The following is a 14,745-nucleotide window of genomic DNA, read 5'->3' on the forward strand; positions in this document are numbered from 1 at the left end:
ATAACTAATTTTACAACTTGGAAATTTAATGTCATTTTATGCTACAAAGCTTTATTTACATATTTCTTTAGAATGTACTTCAGTTGTTCCCATTGCAAATATAAAATGACAGCCAATAGGTTAGATTTACAGAGAACAGAGGAAAAAGAATTCTACAGTATCATATATACAGTGCCATTAGTGGTTGTTATTTTTATAATCTTCTTTTGGAGCAATCTACTAAGTTTTGCTGATTATAAATTTCAGAATCACATGGTCTTTGAGAGTAGAATTCCAAAGAAAATCAAAGGTATAGCAGTCCAATCTATTATATAGGTGTCATTTGACAGTCTATGTGTAACTGCAAATCATTTTCCTTTTTTCCCCCCAAAAATACTGGATGAAGAGGAAACATGATTTTCACCACTACTGTACTGCTCATATAAAGTCTGAAATAGAAAAACAAATTTTAAAATTCAATGTATTACCAAATTAAAAATAACTATTCTATCATGCATTTATTATTATTATAATTAGAACTAAGATAATTTTAGAGCTAAGATAATTTTAAACATCCAATTGTTCTTTCCATTAGAGGAATGTAACAAATACTATTAGTTAGCATATATACTAATCTTCAAAGTTTTCTGGATCTCTATTACCTTTACTTAAATAAGTTCTTCTCTTAAAATTTCTATAGTGTAAGACATTAGCAAACTTTATATACACTCTCAGCTTCTATGTAAATTAAAATCTCAATGGAAAAAAACCCCCAAAACACCCTGATCTCATACTGTTACAGGAACAAGCACAATTAAGTATATTAAAATCTACAAATTTAAAAACAGATCAAAGGCTGATCTCAAATCTAATTTATTAAGATGGCAGAAATTTTGCCTTCAAAGGTAACTAATCTACCTGAATTTTATTTACAAAAGGATATAAACACTGTATTGACAGAAATGGAAAACCTGAAGGTATTAAATATAAAGCAAATTTACAAAACAAAAAAATTTATAAAAATAATTACTGTCCAATTGTAATTTCCAAAGCCCTTCAGAAAATACAAGAAAATATTTTTCTGACCTGTATAATGTAATAATGACTCTATAGTAAATTTTTTTCATAAATCTATCTAAGTTCTGACATCAATTATTGCCGTTATCCCTACCTAAAGAGCGAAATTTTTTAGTTTGAGATGTGTAATTTTATAGTAATGATGTAACCACGTTATAATTAGTAATGGTTCAGTTAGACTTATGGTTTGGTTAGGTAAATCACTTGGTATTTTGTGGTTTCTAGAAAATAACAATGAGGACTGGGAATGTACAACAATAAACATTGTTTTTTTCAAAGAGAAAAGGGAACTTGGAGTGGGGTTGGCAGGGAGGAAAATGTGCAACAATGAATGAATGAAAATCCAAATTCTCTACAAATTTTCATTAAAATCTCAAAAACAAACAAACAAACAAATTGTCAAAAAACCCCAAACAAGTATTGGAAAACTAAAGGCTTGAGACAATTTTTACTGAATTTATTCCAGTTGAGAATTGGAAATAAAGAAAACTTCACAATATACTTCCTAAATAACAATCCAGTTGGAATTATACTGTTATAGAGGAAGGATGTAAATCAAGGACATTTAATCATTAAGTATTTCAAATATGGAAACATTCACTCCAAAGATGTCAAGCAGATGATGGACTAGCTTTTCTACAGATCATTTCTTTCTTGAACTAATTCACTAAGCTGTCTAAGAGTTAAAATTAATAGAGACATAGAATAAGCATACTTACTCTAGCAGTTTTCAAAATGGAGTTGGGAGAATTCAGACCAACAAGTTGACTCAGAACATATTTCATCTCCTCAGTAGTTCCTTTACCTACCTGGTTGCCTATAAGATAAATGTAGTAACACATTGTTAGCCAATAAAAAAGAAGTAAGATGATTTGTAAGCAAATAAAGATTAACATTAACATTAAGATTAACAGCAAATACTCAGTAGTCTTATAATCCTATCACAGATGACTGTTGCTTAACATGTACAAGTAAAAGAAATGCCTTCAATTAAAAAAAGGCAATTTCATTTCTCTAGATTACAGAAGGATGGGAAACCTCCTCTATCAATTTACTGCCCTGAAAACTCACTGGAAGGTCAGCTATTAATGGAGGACACATGCTGGACAAAAGTAGTAAGTCAGTCTGTTTTTATCACAGTTAAAAATTAAAGGTCCGTTTAAATTTTTAAAAGACCCCAAAACCAACAAAGAAATACCTGGATGGGTTTGAATTTGAACATAAGGATGCACCAACAGCTCAGGAATCGATATCCTCTGCTTGGGGTCCCTTATTAAACAACACTGAAAATAAAGATCAATTTTTAAAGACAAAGTAAGTTTTCTCAATTGGTACTGAAATAGGATTTTCCCAGACTGTTCCATATTACAGAAATTGCTTTCCGAATATTCCATTCACATGGCAGTGGTAAGATTATTTTCCCTAAATCACTCTTGAAAAGGGCCCACATAGTCAGAAATTTTAAGCATCTTCAAAGTGAAATTAACATGTCTCATCAAGTAAATCCAGTGACTAATTCCTTTCATCACACTAGTTCTAAGTCAGTTATATCATTCCAATTATTGTATGTCTTTTAAAAAAAAAATCAGTTATATGAATTTCTCTCTTTCTAAAGGGAAATTAAATTAAGATTACCTTTAACACATCTTGAAGATCTTTCTCTGGAATATCAGGAAACACAATTTCATGATTAGGGTCAATAATTGCATGTAATTTAGAAATCTGATTAATTATATGTTGGAATGGTGTCTTCCCATAAGTCATATAATACAGAATGCATCCCAAGGACCAAACATCACTCTTAGGACTAATCTAAAAAAACAGAAAACAAATAGACATAATATATAAAGAATATTTTGTATTAGTAGAGCAAAACGATGTATAAACACATATACACCTTTTGAAAACTAAGACATACCTCACCAAAATGATGGTATTTTAAATCTCACATGCATGTGACCAAGTCAAACACTGATTAAGGTTAGACCAAGGAACTGATGCCCTTGAATTGTGATACTGGGGTAGAAAACAGAATAAAACAGATTTTCAAAAGAACAAACAATTCTGTCTTGGAGGAAGTATACCAATAAAACTCCATAGAGGCGAGAACTGTAATACTTCCACACACACCATGTTGTCAGGAGGAGGTTTGTTTTTGGGGAAAGACATCATGCATCAAGCAGAGGGGTCAGCTGAGAAGAGAAAGACCCTTAATGAGATGGGCCAGAATAAGAAACACCACAAGAAAAATCTGTTTAACTGCTAGTATCAAATTCAGAATAAAAATTCTAGCTTTAACTGAAAAGTGAGAATATTAAGTCAGTATTTAAATGCAGAGGTTAGGGAAATAATCTAAATAGAATACAAAACAGAAAGTAATAAAGAAAAGATTCAATATACAGGAAACAAAAACAGAATTGATCAGACAAAACCAAGGCCTAATGTTTAAGATCAACTAATTTTTTTAAAAAATTTTTTAAATTTTATTATTTTTTTGTATGTGTGCCATCAAATCTGATCTGACTGGTATAGGAGGAGACTGTCCCTCCTCCAGCAGAGTATCTGGTGGATTTGAACCAAGCTCCTCTGGGACTGCAGTGCAGCTTCTTGCCACTAGGTCACCAGAGCTCCCTAAGATCAACTAATTCTTAATAATAACCAAGGAAAAGAGAACAAAGTATTAAGAAAGAGAAGATAAATAAATTTTAAAAATTAATTTTTTAGTCATAATTTTATATGCTTTTTAAAGATAGAAGTTACAGCTTTCTGTAACTGGCTGTGATCAATCAGTTGTGGTTTCCACTGCACTCGGACCAGCCAGAAGTTACAGCTTTCTATGGAAGAGAATAGAATTTAGCAAATAAAAGCACATCCACTAGGTGGACACTGCACTAAGTATTTTAAATTCTTTCTCATTTGGTCTTAAATTTCTTGAAAAATATTTATTGTTTTTAAGCTCAATTTACCAATAAGAAAATTGTACAAGTTCATTCATTTGCCCAAAGACAGGGTGTTACAAAGGCAAGCCATTCCTTGAATGGTCCCAGGGCCTAAATAATGTGTACTTATACTCATTAGGTTATGTTGCTGCAGAGAAAAAAAATTGTTAAAGCTTCAGAGGTGCAAGCATTAGGGAGGACAAAACAACATGAGGCAAAGCTCACCGAGGTGATAGCTGAAGGATGCTTAAGTGTGAGAGTAGTCAATGGCATGGGCATGCCTAGCCCAGAAAATAGAATATACTAGTTGTACACAAAAATATAGTTAAAAACCAATATAGATAGATGTAAAATTAAACAAAATGGACTTTAAAGGATTTAAATTTGATGTTACTTTTAGGTGTCTAATTCTGAGATAGGCTCTGTTGCTGGGAAGAGTGAAAGGTCAGCAAAGGAGAGAAAGGTGTCGATTGGCTGGGTTGACATGGTGACTGCTAAAATGGGCTCTTGTGTGTCAGGAAGTGTGAGGATGGCGCAGTATGGAACAGAGTTCAGATCTGTTGTACATAGAGTCACTATGAGTTGTACTCGACTCGAGGTCACCTAACAATAGTAACAACAACTATGAGATAACTTAGTTTTTAATTATGAAACTCAGGGCACAAGTCTCGTAGGAGTATATTGCTCAGTGTCGGTATAACAAAAGTACACCATCTTTTTAAAAAGAAAACCGGTATTAAAACAATAAAGAATGGAAAATAGAATCCCACTACAATCAGATAAGGTGGCAAGGTCTTTGCAACAACCTCGTGATTTAGAAGTGACCCTCAGGGATCAAACAAGTTTCTCCAGACAACCGTCTATTCCCTACAGGTATTAGACGAATAGAGGGTAAGAAATCTTCACCATACCTTTGATTTTAACTTCCCATTTTCTCTTGAGGAAGACATATCTTTGATAGCTTCTGGAGGCATATAATTAACAGTGCCAACCTAGTTTCAAAGTTACAGAAAACAGAAATTAATTAAAATGCTTAATTTTGTTTTAGATTTTAAAATGCTTAGATTTTTAAAATTTTAGCATATGTCTGATTTTTTGAAATTCGTATAAGTTTTACTATTTTACCTAAAAAAATCAGACTAATTTTTTAAAATGTGAAGACATCTATTAAATTTCTGTATATCACTCATGCTCTCTCTCATTGCTGTTGAGTTGGAACCAACTCACAGCTGACTCTTCACTGGGTTTCCTGAGGCTATAAATCACAGCAAAGTATGCAATTACTCAGCATTCTCCTATGGAGTCACTGGCGGACTCAGACTCTCAGAGGAGCAGCCTTTGGATTAGGGTGCAAGCCCCTTAGGACTATGCCATTAGAGCTCCTTCACAATATTAGTGAAATTATTTAGAAAACCAAATTCTATCAGTATGCTGAGTTTGTATATTGTTATAGAGGGTAACTGATAATGTCTGCCTTAAAATGTGCCTACTCTAAAGTTAAATTGTCATAAGCTTCATAAGCTTTGAGGGACTTGATGAGTCATTTCTACTTTTATTAGACTGAGAATTTTCAAAATTTGACAACACAACTACTGTGCAAATAAAAACAATCTGGTAAGCTCTTGTTCAAACTGAGAGGGGATGGACATCTAAATTAAGACAGAGTTCATTTAAAAAAGTGCTCATGGATGAGGTCGCTTTATGATGCACTCATTTATTTACTTTATTTGGTTCTGTTTTTGAACAACACAGAGTACTTGGGGTCTTAACATAGAATATTATCATTAAGCTGACATATAACTAAATGTTCAGTCATACTATGGATATTAAGAGAAGTGATAATTAAAGATAATTGTTTGAGGGGCATGCTGTTCATTCCTTATTCTTAGGATTATCACAGATTCCCACCAGGAGTTTGTTTTCATGAAACTTATTATCTTGGTGTCTTTGCAATGACCTTTTGCACTCTTCCTGGATGATACCCTTGATATCCTCCCACAACTCGTCTGGTCTTCACTCATTAGTGTTCAAGGCCTCGAACCTGTTCCTGAGATGGTTCTAAAATTCAGGTGGGATAGACTCAAAGTCATATTTTGTTTTCCGTGGAATTGATTTAATTTTCCTCAACTTCAGCTTGAACTTGCATATGAGTAGTTAGTTGGTGGTCTGTTCCACAATCAGTCCTGGCCTAGTTTTCACAGCTGATACTGAGCTCCTCCAGCAGTTCTTTCCGCAGATGTAATCGATCTGACTCCTATGCATACCATCAGAAGAACGGGATTCCCAGAACACTTGATGATGATAATATGAAACCAATACTTGGACCAAGAGGCAATTGTTGGAACAGAGCAAGGAAACACTGAATGGTTCAAAATTGGGAAGGGCATTTGCCAGGGATGTGTCCTATATCCACACCTTTTCAACCTGTATGCAGAACAGATTATCCGGGAGGCTGGGCTCTATGAAGAGAAATGTGGGGTTCAAGACTGGTGGAAGATCTATCAATAATCTGCGTTATGCAGATGACACAACCCTGCTTGCTGAAAAAACTGAGGACATGAAGCGTTTGCTGCAGAGGGTCAGGAACTGCAGCCTCCAATATGGATTGAAGCTCAATGTCGAGAAGAGATTCTCACCACTGGACCAATTGGCAGCATGAGAATGGATGGTGAAGAGATTGAGATTGTTCATAGCTTTAGTTTGCTTGGCTCCACAGTCAACACACTCTTGGCACCAGTAGTCAGGACATTAAAAGACATATTGCCATGGGAAAGTCTGCTGTTTGGGACCTCTCCAAAGTACTGAAGAGCAATGGTGTCCCTCTGGAGACTAAGGTGTGTCTGATACAGGCTATGGTCTTTGCTATCACTTGTTATGCATCACAGAGTTGGACAATGACCAAGGAGGATAGCAGGAGAATTGATGCCTTTGAGCTGTGGTGCTGGAGATGACTATTGAGAGTACCATGGACTGCTAGGAAAACAAACAGATTCACCCTGGAAAGGGTTAGTTAAACCAGGTGGCTCCTTAGAGGCAAGGATTCTGAGGCTCCATCTAACATACTTTAGACATGTTGTAAGGAGAGACCAGTCCTTGGAGAAGGACATCATGCTTGTGAGGGTGGAGGGACACTGCAGGAGGGGAAGGCCCTCTATGAGGCGCATTGATTCAGTGACTGTGGTAATCAGGATGGGAGTGTCAGAGACAGTGCGATTGGCACAGGACAGAGCAGAGTTTAGGGCTGTTGTACATAGGGTTGTTATGAGTCGCAAGCGACTCGACTGCACATAACAACAATAATAATTTGGTGTGATTGCTTTAGTTTTATTGGGAGAAATGTTTTAAAATTTTTAATAAAAATGCTGATGATAAATAAGCTAATATAAAAATTTAAACCCCAAAACAAACAATATGCTGATGAAAACATTATTATTGACATTCTCAGTAAATAATCTTAAGCAAATAATTCATTGTTTATAAGAATAAAAATTACTTCACAGAAAACAAAAAATAAGAAACTACAGTTCTCTCTGTGGTTGGTAACAGGAAACTTTTAGCTAAAATTTGATGTAATTTTAGATCATGATCAATATGATTTCTAAGGCAAATATTAATGGTCCTCTATTATACATATTGGTAGACAAGAAGTTTATGTCCACAGAAGAAAGATGGACAATCTCCTCTCATGCAATTTACTGTTTCTGAAAATCCAATGGAGGTCACTTAGGAGTTGATTCCAATTCAATGGCACATAACAATCACAGGTATAAAAAGATCATTAAAAATGGCTAGATTTTATTTCTGATTTTCACTTTCTACTGTCAATTATCAGGGAGACTGATAGCCTAATGGTAAGGAACTGTGTTGTCAACTCAAAGGCATGTGGTTCAAATTCACCAGTTGCTCCACAAGAGAAAGATGGGGGGTCAACTCCCACGCAAATTACTACTTCTGAAAATGTGCTGGAGGGTCAGCTCTAAGTTTGTCATTACTTGAAGTACATAAGAATAATAAATTATATTAACAGTAATTTTGATTTGCACTGGGAAAATGTACTGTCAGGGACTTTTCCAGAGTACTGAAGAACAACGGTGTCAGTATGGACACTAAAGTGCGCTTGATTCAGGCCATCATCTTCACAATTACTTGCTATGCATCAGAAAGCTGGACTATGACTAGGGATGATAGAAGGAGAACTGATGCCTTTGAGCTGTGGTGCTGGAGAAGAGTAAACAAACAGCTCTGTCCTAGAAAGGGTGAAACCAGGCTGTTCCTTGGAGGCAAAGATCTTGAAGCTTCATCCAACATACTTTGGGCATGTTGCAAGCCTGATATACTTGGACCATCATGCTTGGAAGGGTGGAGGGACAGTGTAAAAGAGGAAGACCCTCAAAGAGATGGATTGAGTCAGTGCCTGGGCTAATGCAGGTAGGTGTGCCAGAGATAATCAGGTTGGCTCAGAATAGAGTAGGTTTTACAGTTTTTGCACATAGGGTCACTATGAGACCCAAGCAACTCAATAGGGCATAACACAACAACAACAACAACAACAACAATAACATCATGCATTTCTTTAGTGTGGTAACCAATAAAATCAATGAAAAAAAATCCTACCTGAGAATCTTTAACAATACTTGTTGTGTCTGGTTGCATTTGGTTTGCAATCCCAAAATCGATTAGTTTTAGCATTCCATCAACAATCAGAAAGTTAGCAGGTTTCAAATCACTGTGAACAATGCCTTTAAAATAAAAGTCATAGTAATATTAAACAATATAAAACATTCTAAAATTAAGATCGTTCACAATCTATATGCTGAGTTGGTACCTTCAGTTAGTCAAACCAATTTACTTTCTAATTTATTCAGTAAACACATACTACCTGCTAGGTGTAACATATTATTTAAAGTACTCTGCTATTACTGTTGTTGTTAGGTACTATCGAGTCAGAACTGACTCACAGCTGACCTGCCAGTAGAGATTCAGAGGCTGTAAAAAAACAATAGGAGACTGCCTATCTTTCTCCCAAGAAACAGTTAGTGGATTTGAATCAGGAACCTTTGGGTTGGCAGTACAATTCTTTTCACTCAGTCACCAAGGTTCTCTGCTCTGCAAGTAGTGAATGATTGTATCCTCATAATAAACAGGTTTATCCTAGAGAGGGTGAAACCAAGCTGCTCCTTGGAGGCAAGGATTCTGAGGTTTCATCTGACACACTATGGGCATGTTGCAAGGAGGCACCAGTCCTTGGAGAGGGATATCATATTTGGAAGGGTGGAGGGACAGCACAAGAGTGGAAGACCCTTGATAAGATGGATTGATTCAGTGACTGGGGTAATGAAAGCAGGTATGTCAGGGACAATAAAGTTGGCACAGGAGAGAGGTTTCAGAGCTATTGTACATAGTGTCACAAATGAGTTGCAAGGGACTTGACAGAACAACAACATTACAGTATTATTATCATCTTAACTTCTGAGTAGGTTAGTAGTATTCCAATTTTAAGAATCAGAGAATAAGGCAAAAGAGTTTAAATTATTTGTTCAAGAATACGCAGTGTGTTTAAGAGGACCACAAAATGAAACCAGACAGTCTGGCTGCAGAGTCCATGGCCTCACTAGGATTCACTGCCACTAGAGAGCATCCTTAAGTTACATTATCAGATGACAAGACACTAATGTTCTTGGCATGTCTATGGTCTTAATTTTGATCACTGGTGTATTATCAGCTAATTTATAAGAAGGTGGACAAAAGGAAGAGATAAATTACAATTATCAAGGTTGACAGAATTAATATGAAGCAAAAACTAACCTAGTTGGTAAAAAAAGAATGAAAGCTCTCCAACAAGACACACAACACAAAATGATTAGGAGAACAAATTAAATAAACATTTTATATTTTTAGAATCGCTAAGTCGGAAAATCTTAAATCTGCTATAATCCCAGTATTTGCATATAAAGATTATATAGACTTGTTACATCATGAAAGAGATACTTTCCATAACGGATGTGAGTGTCTTACATATCCTAGATTAACAATGCTTTAAGAAGTAAATGTTGTTGTTCCTTAATCTTTTTTAAAAAATGCCGGGCTTGCCTACTGATATCATAATTCTCCAAAATGAGACTATTTAAAGAGTCATTATAATAAGATATACAAAAAGATTTAAAAATACCATGTTGATGAATTGTATGAACTGCCTCCAACATATTTTTCCAATAACTCTTTCTTTCCCATGGGTTGACAGACTTTTTCTTTTTAAGCCAACTATTAAGATCAATATTTCCGCACTCCATGACCATGTAGATATATCGGTCCGTGATTTCACTGTAGTTAAATGCAAAGAAATAAAAGAGACACAATAATAAATGAATGGTCAGAGTATATTACTTTTTACTAATTATTTACCTGAAAGATTATAGCCAACTCCCCCTCCCAAATAGTTCTCTTTTTGTAAATACTTTAAAAAATTCTTACTAATCATAAAGTCGGATGATCTTATCACTGTGTTGCTGTAATTTATTCAAATAAGCTATTTCATTCCGGTAGCTCTCAACAGTCTGGTTATCTGCTTCTTCTAAATTCACATATTTTATAGCAAGTATCTGTTTCTTTTCATTCAGCACCTGAAATACCTACATAACAAGACAGAGTCAGAATACATTATACATTCCTCATACATCACAACATAGTACAATTCAAAAGGAAATAAGTGACACAAGCAATTAAAGTTTCTATGTTCTGTTTATAAAAGGACAGAAATTAATCCTCTAATTATTATTGAGTATTTAAGAACTCATACTTATAAACCTAAAAATGCATATATCAAATTACAAGAAAGGCAATTTAAATTGCACATATTTTTATATCATTCTGTTTGATGCCTTAATCAGGGAAATAGTCTAAAGAATAAGACATTAAATAAAAAGATGTTGAGCAATTAGTTGGATATATCTATTGCCATCAAATGTGATCCTAAAGGACAGGCCATAACTTCCTCATAGGGTAGCTAAAACTATAATCTTTATAGAAGCAAATGACCATAGTTTTTTCCTCAGGAACATCTAGTGGGTTCAAACCACTGATTTTTCATTAGTAGCCAAATGCTTACTCATTTTGTTACCGGGGTTCATTTAGTGGAATAGATTGTTATTTTTTTATGGACTCAGAAGTAACTCCTATCTGAACCTATCTAACTTTAGGTTTTCAGAAGCTATTAATTACCCTTACACAGGAGACTGCCCATCTTTCTCCCTCAAAAAAGCTGGTCGATGCAAACCACCTGTCCTTGGGTTAGCAGTTCAACTTTTTACCCACTAGGCTACCAGAACTTCCTACTAGTTGAATATACAAGTAGAGAATTTAAAGAAAGAGGTCTAGACTGGATATAGAAGTGTGGGAACTGTCTCCATTTGTGGACTGTAAATATTATGACCTTTGATAAGGGTACTATAATAATGAGTTTAAAATAAAATGAAGAGGCCAAGGACTGGGCTCTGGGTTATTCCATTAATAAGATCAAGGACAAAATACTAAAAAGGAATGGTTAGTCAAAAAAGAGTTAAACTAAGATAGGACATCATTGAGGGGAGGAGTTCAAGGCAAGAGATGAGAAAGTCTTTGGAGAAAGGGTAATAGAGGCCCTTGTTGTTTGGGTGCCATCTCCTTGGAACGGACTCATAGTTGACCTTCCAGTGAGTTTTTAGGTGCAGCAAATCTCATAGGAGGAGACTGCCCATCTTTTCCCAAAGAGCAGCTGGTGAATAAGAACCCTGTGCCTTTGGGATTATAGCACAGCTTCTTTCCACTAACAAAAAGCTTCACAGGGTAAAAAGATAAAATTCAGAATAGTTTTATTCTTTTAAAAAAATATTTAAAACACTCACCTTACTTGAGCCTCCACTTCCTATCTGCTTCAATATGGAATAAATTCTTCCTTTAACTGTAATGCATTCATTTGTTGAAGAGGGTGTTAAAATCTAAATAATTTAAAGATACAAATAAACGTTCTGAGAACATACTAAAACAAACAAACCAAAAAACCCAAAACAAACAAACCAGGAAGTATTCGAATTGGTTTCATTTTAAAACATAATCTTAATTTGAAATTTGTTCAGATATTTTTAAAACATTGACTTGTTCTATAAGCTATGCTAAAAAAAAATTTTTGGAATACACCCAAAGAAAATTAGAACTGAGACACAAATAGAGATTTGTACACTACTGTTCACAGAAGCATATTCACTATTGCAAGAACTCAATCTCATAAAGACAAATACAGCATAAGACCATTATTGTAAAAATAGAAGGATAACAAGTAAAGCGTGTACGGGGGCTCTAGGGGGGAATGGACGGGAGCAGAGGGGTGGGGATGTGTAGGGGAGGAATCACAGGGTCACAGTTTGGTGGGTGGAGGGAAGGGGTAAAGGAAATGGGAAAGATGTAGCAGGGACCTGAAAAGATGGGGTAATGGTGGACATAGTTCAATGGTGATTCATTTTATGAAACACAATATATAAACGGGAAGAAAGTGGTGTGAAAAAACAATGCATTCAACTTTGTAAGTGAACTAGCACACTAAAAAAACATAACAAAAAACCCCACAATATATACGAATGATTGTATGAAACATGTCAATGAAAGTGTGAAACACATACACAGAACTACTATGTACATGAATGAAACACAATTATATGAATAATTATTTGTAAATCAATAAAAAAATTTCTATCACTTAATTATGAAATATTCATGGATTTTATTACTGTCTTATTTAAGGAATAGGAAAGGTTCAATGGAGATTTGAATAGATGGGAACAGGTCAATGGTAATTAATGAAAGAAAATATAATGTGTATGAATGCTCCCATTCCAAAGAAAGGTGATCCAAGAGAATGCAGAAATTATCAAACAGTATCACTGATATCACATGCAAGCAAGATTCTGCTGAAGATTATCCAAAAACGACTGGAACAGCATATCAACAGAGAACTGCCAAAAGTGAGGGCTGGGTTTAGAAGAGGCCATGGTACTAGGGTTATTATAGCTAAGGTCAGATGGATCTTGGCTGAAAGCAGGGAGTACCACAGGAATGTCTATCTGTGTTTCACTGATTATGCAAAGACATTTGACTGTGTAGATCACAACAAACTGTAGCTGACTCTAAGAAAAATGGGAATCCCAGAATACACGATTGTGCTTATGCAAAACCTATACCTGGACCAGGAGGCAGGCGTCAGAACAGAGCAACGAAACACTGCATGATTCAAAATCGGGAAGGGTGTGTGCCAGGGGTGTGTTCTATCTCCATACCTTTTCAATCTATATGCAGAACAGATTGTACAGGAGGCTGGGCTATATAAGAACAAATGTGGCATCAGGATTGGAGGCAGATTCATCAATAATCTGTGTTATGCAGATGAAACAACTGTGCTTGCTGAAAGTGAGGAGGACCTGAAGCGCTTGCTGCAGAAGGTCAAGGACTGCAGCCTTCAATGTGGATTGAAGCTCAACATTAAGAAAACAAAAATTCTCACCTCTGGTCTGATTGGAAGCCATCATGATACATGGCAAAGAGATTGAGATTGTTCACAGCTTCATTTTGTTTGGCTCCACAATCAATAATCTTGACGCCAGCAGCCAGAAAATTAAAGGACAAATTGCATTGGGAAAGCCTGCTGTAAGAGACCTCTCCAAAGTACTGAAGAGCAATGATGTCAGTCTGGAGAGTAAGGTGGTCTTTGCAATTACTTGCTATGCATCAGAAAGCTGAACAATGACTAGGGATGCTAGAGGGAGAATTGATGCCTTTGAGCTGTGGTGCTGGAGAAGAGTATTGAATATACCATGGACTGCTAAGAAAATGAACAGGTTTGTCCAGGAGAGGGTGAAGTCAGGCTGTTCCTTGGAGGCAAGGATTCTGAAGTTTCGTCTGACATACTCTGGACATGTTGCAAGGTAGGATCAGTCCTTGGTGAGGGTTATCATGCTTGGGAGGGTGGAGGGACAGTGCAGGAGAGGAAGACCCTCGATGAGATGGACTGATTTAGTGATTGGGATAATGGAGGTAGGTGTATCAGAGACAATGGGATTGGCACAGAATAGAGCAGGGCTCAGGGTTATTGTACATAGTGTCGCTATGAATTGCAGGTGATTTGATGGCACATAAAAAAAATGAATGATTCTATAAAATACAAAGTACATGTACAAAACTCAATGTCCATGAATGATCATATGCAAACAAACAAACAAACAAGTCATAGAGTAGACTTAAGCTATGCCTGACCTAAGTCATGGTACTTTCAGCTTCCTTATATGCATGTGTAAGTTAGACAATGAATAAGAAAGACTGAAGAATTGATGTCTTGAATTACAGTGTTGGTGAAGAAAACAAAATGTATCCTGGATTGCCAGAAGAAGAAGTCTGTCTTGGATAACATACAGTGAGAACACCCTTACAGATGAAGATGCTGAGACTTCACTCCTGCATGGTAGCATGTTATTAGAAGATATGAGGATATCCTGGAGAAGGATATCCTGATTGGTAAAGCAGAAAGGCTACCAAAAAGATGGCCTGCAATGAGCTGGAGCAAGACAGTGGTTGCAATATAGGCTTAAAAACACAGCAATATTATATTTACTGCATTGAAGTCTATGAGAGAGAGAATAGTTTAAAAGTATTATATTTTAGGGCATTATGTTTATCATAAGAGTACAGAATGAGGGTTGCAGAGTGGATTATATTTGGGGTGGGGTTA

At 35.7% G+C, this 14,745-nt stretch overlaps 1 protein-coding gene across 2 annotated transcripts in view; it reads right to left on the reverse strand.

Moving 5' to 3' along the window:
* Window positions 1-347: 347 nt before the first annotated feature.
* Window positions 348-14,745, reverse strand: part of TTK (TTK protein kinase) — an 83,573-nt gene continuing 69,175 nt past the window's right edge. For both annotated transcript variants that reach the window (XM_006898430.1, XM_006898431.1), the window contains 9 exons: window positions 11,876-11,968; window positions 10,467-10,624; window positions 10,165-10,316; window positions 8,610-8,734; window positions 4,907-4,987; window positions 2,692-2,868; window positions 2,255-2,339; window positions 1,776-1,873; window positions 348-428 (listed from right to left, as the gene is read on the reverse strand). In XM_006898430.1, coding sequence (XP_006898492.1) covers window positions 348-428; window positions 1,776-1,873; window positions 2,255-2,339; window positions 2,692-2,868; window positions 4,907-4,987; window positions 8,610-8,734; window positions 10,165-10,316; window positions 10,467-10,624; window positions 11,876-11,968 — 1,050 coding nt within the window. The remainder of the gene's footprint in view (window positions 429-1,775; window positions 1,874-2,254; window positions 2,340-2,691; window positions 2,869-4,906; window positions 4,988-8,609; window positions 8,735-10,164; window positions 10,317-10,466; window positions 10,625-11,875; window positions 11,969-14,745) is intronic.

The sequence above is a fragment of the Elephantulus edwardii genome, unplaced genomic scaffold (assembly GCF_000299155.1).
Source record: "Elephantulus edwardii isolate Elephantulus edwardi_28Jun2011 unplaced genomic scaffold, EleEdw1.0 scaffold00229, whole genome shotgun sequence".
NCBI classification, from domain to species: Eukaryota; Metazoa; Chordata; class Mammalia; order Macroscelidea; family Macroscelididae; genus Elephantulus; species Elephantulus edwardii.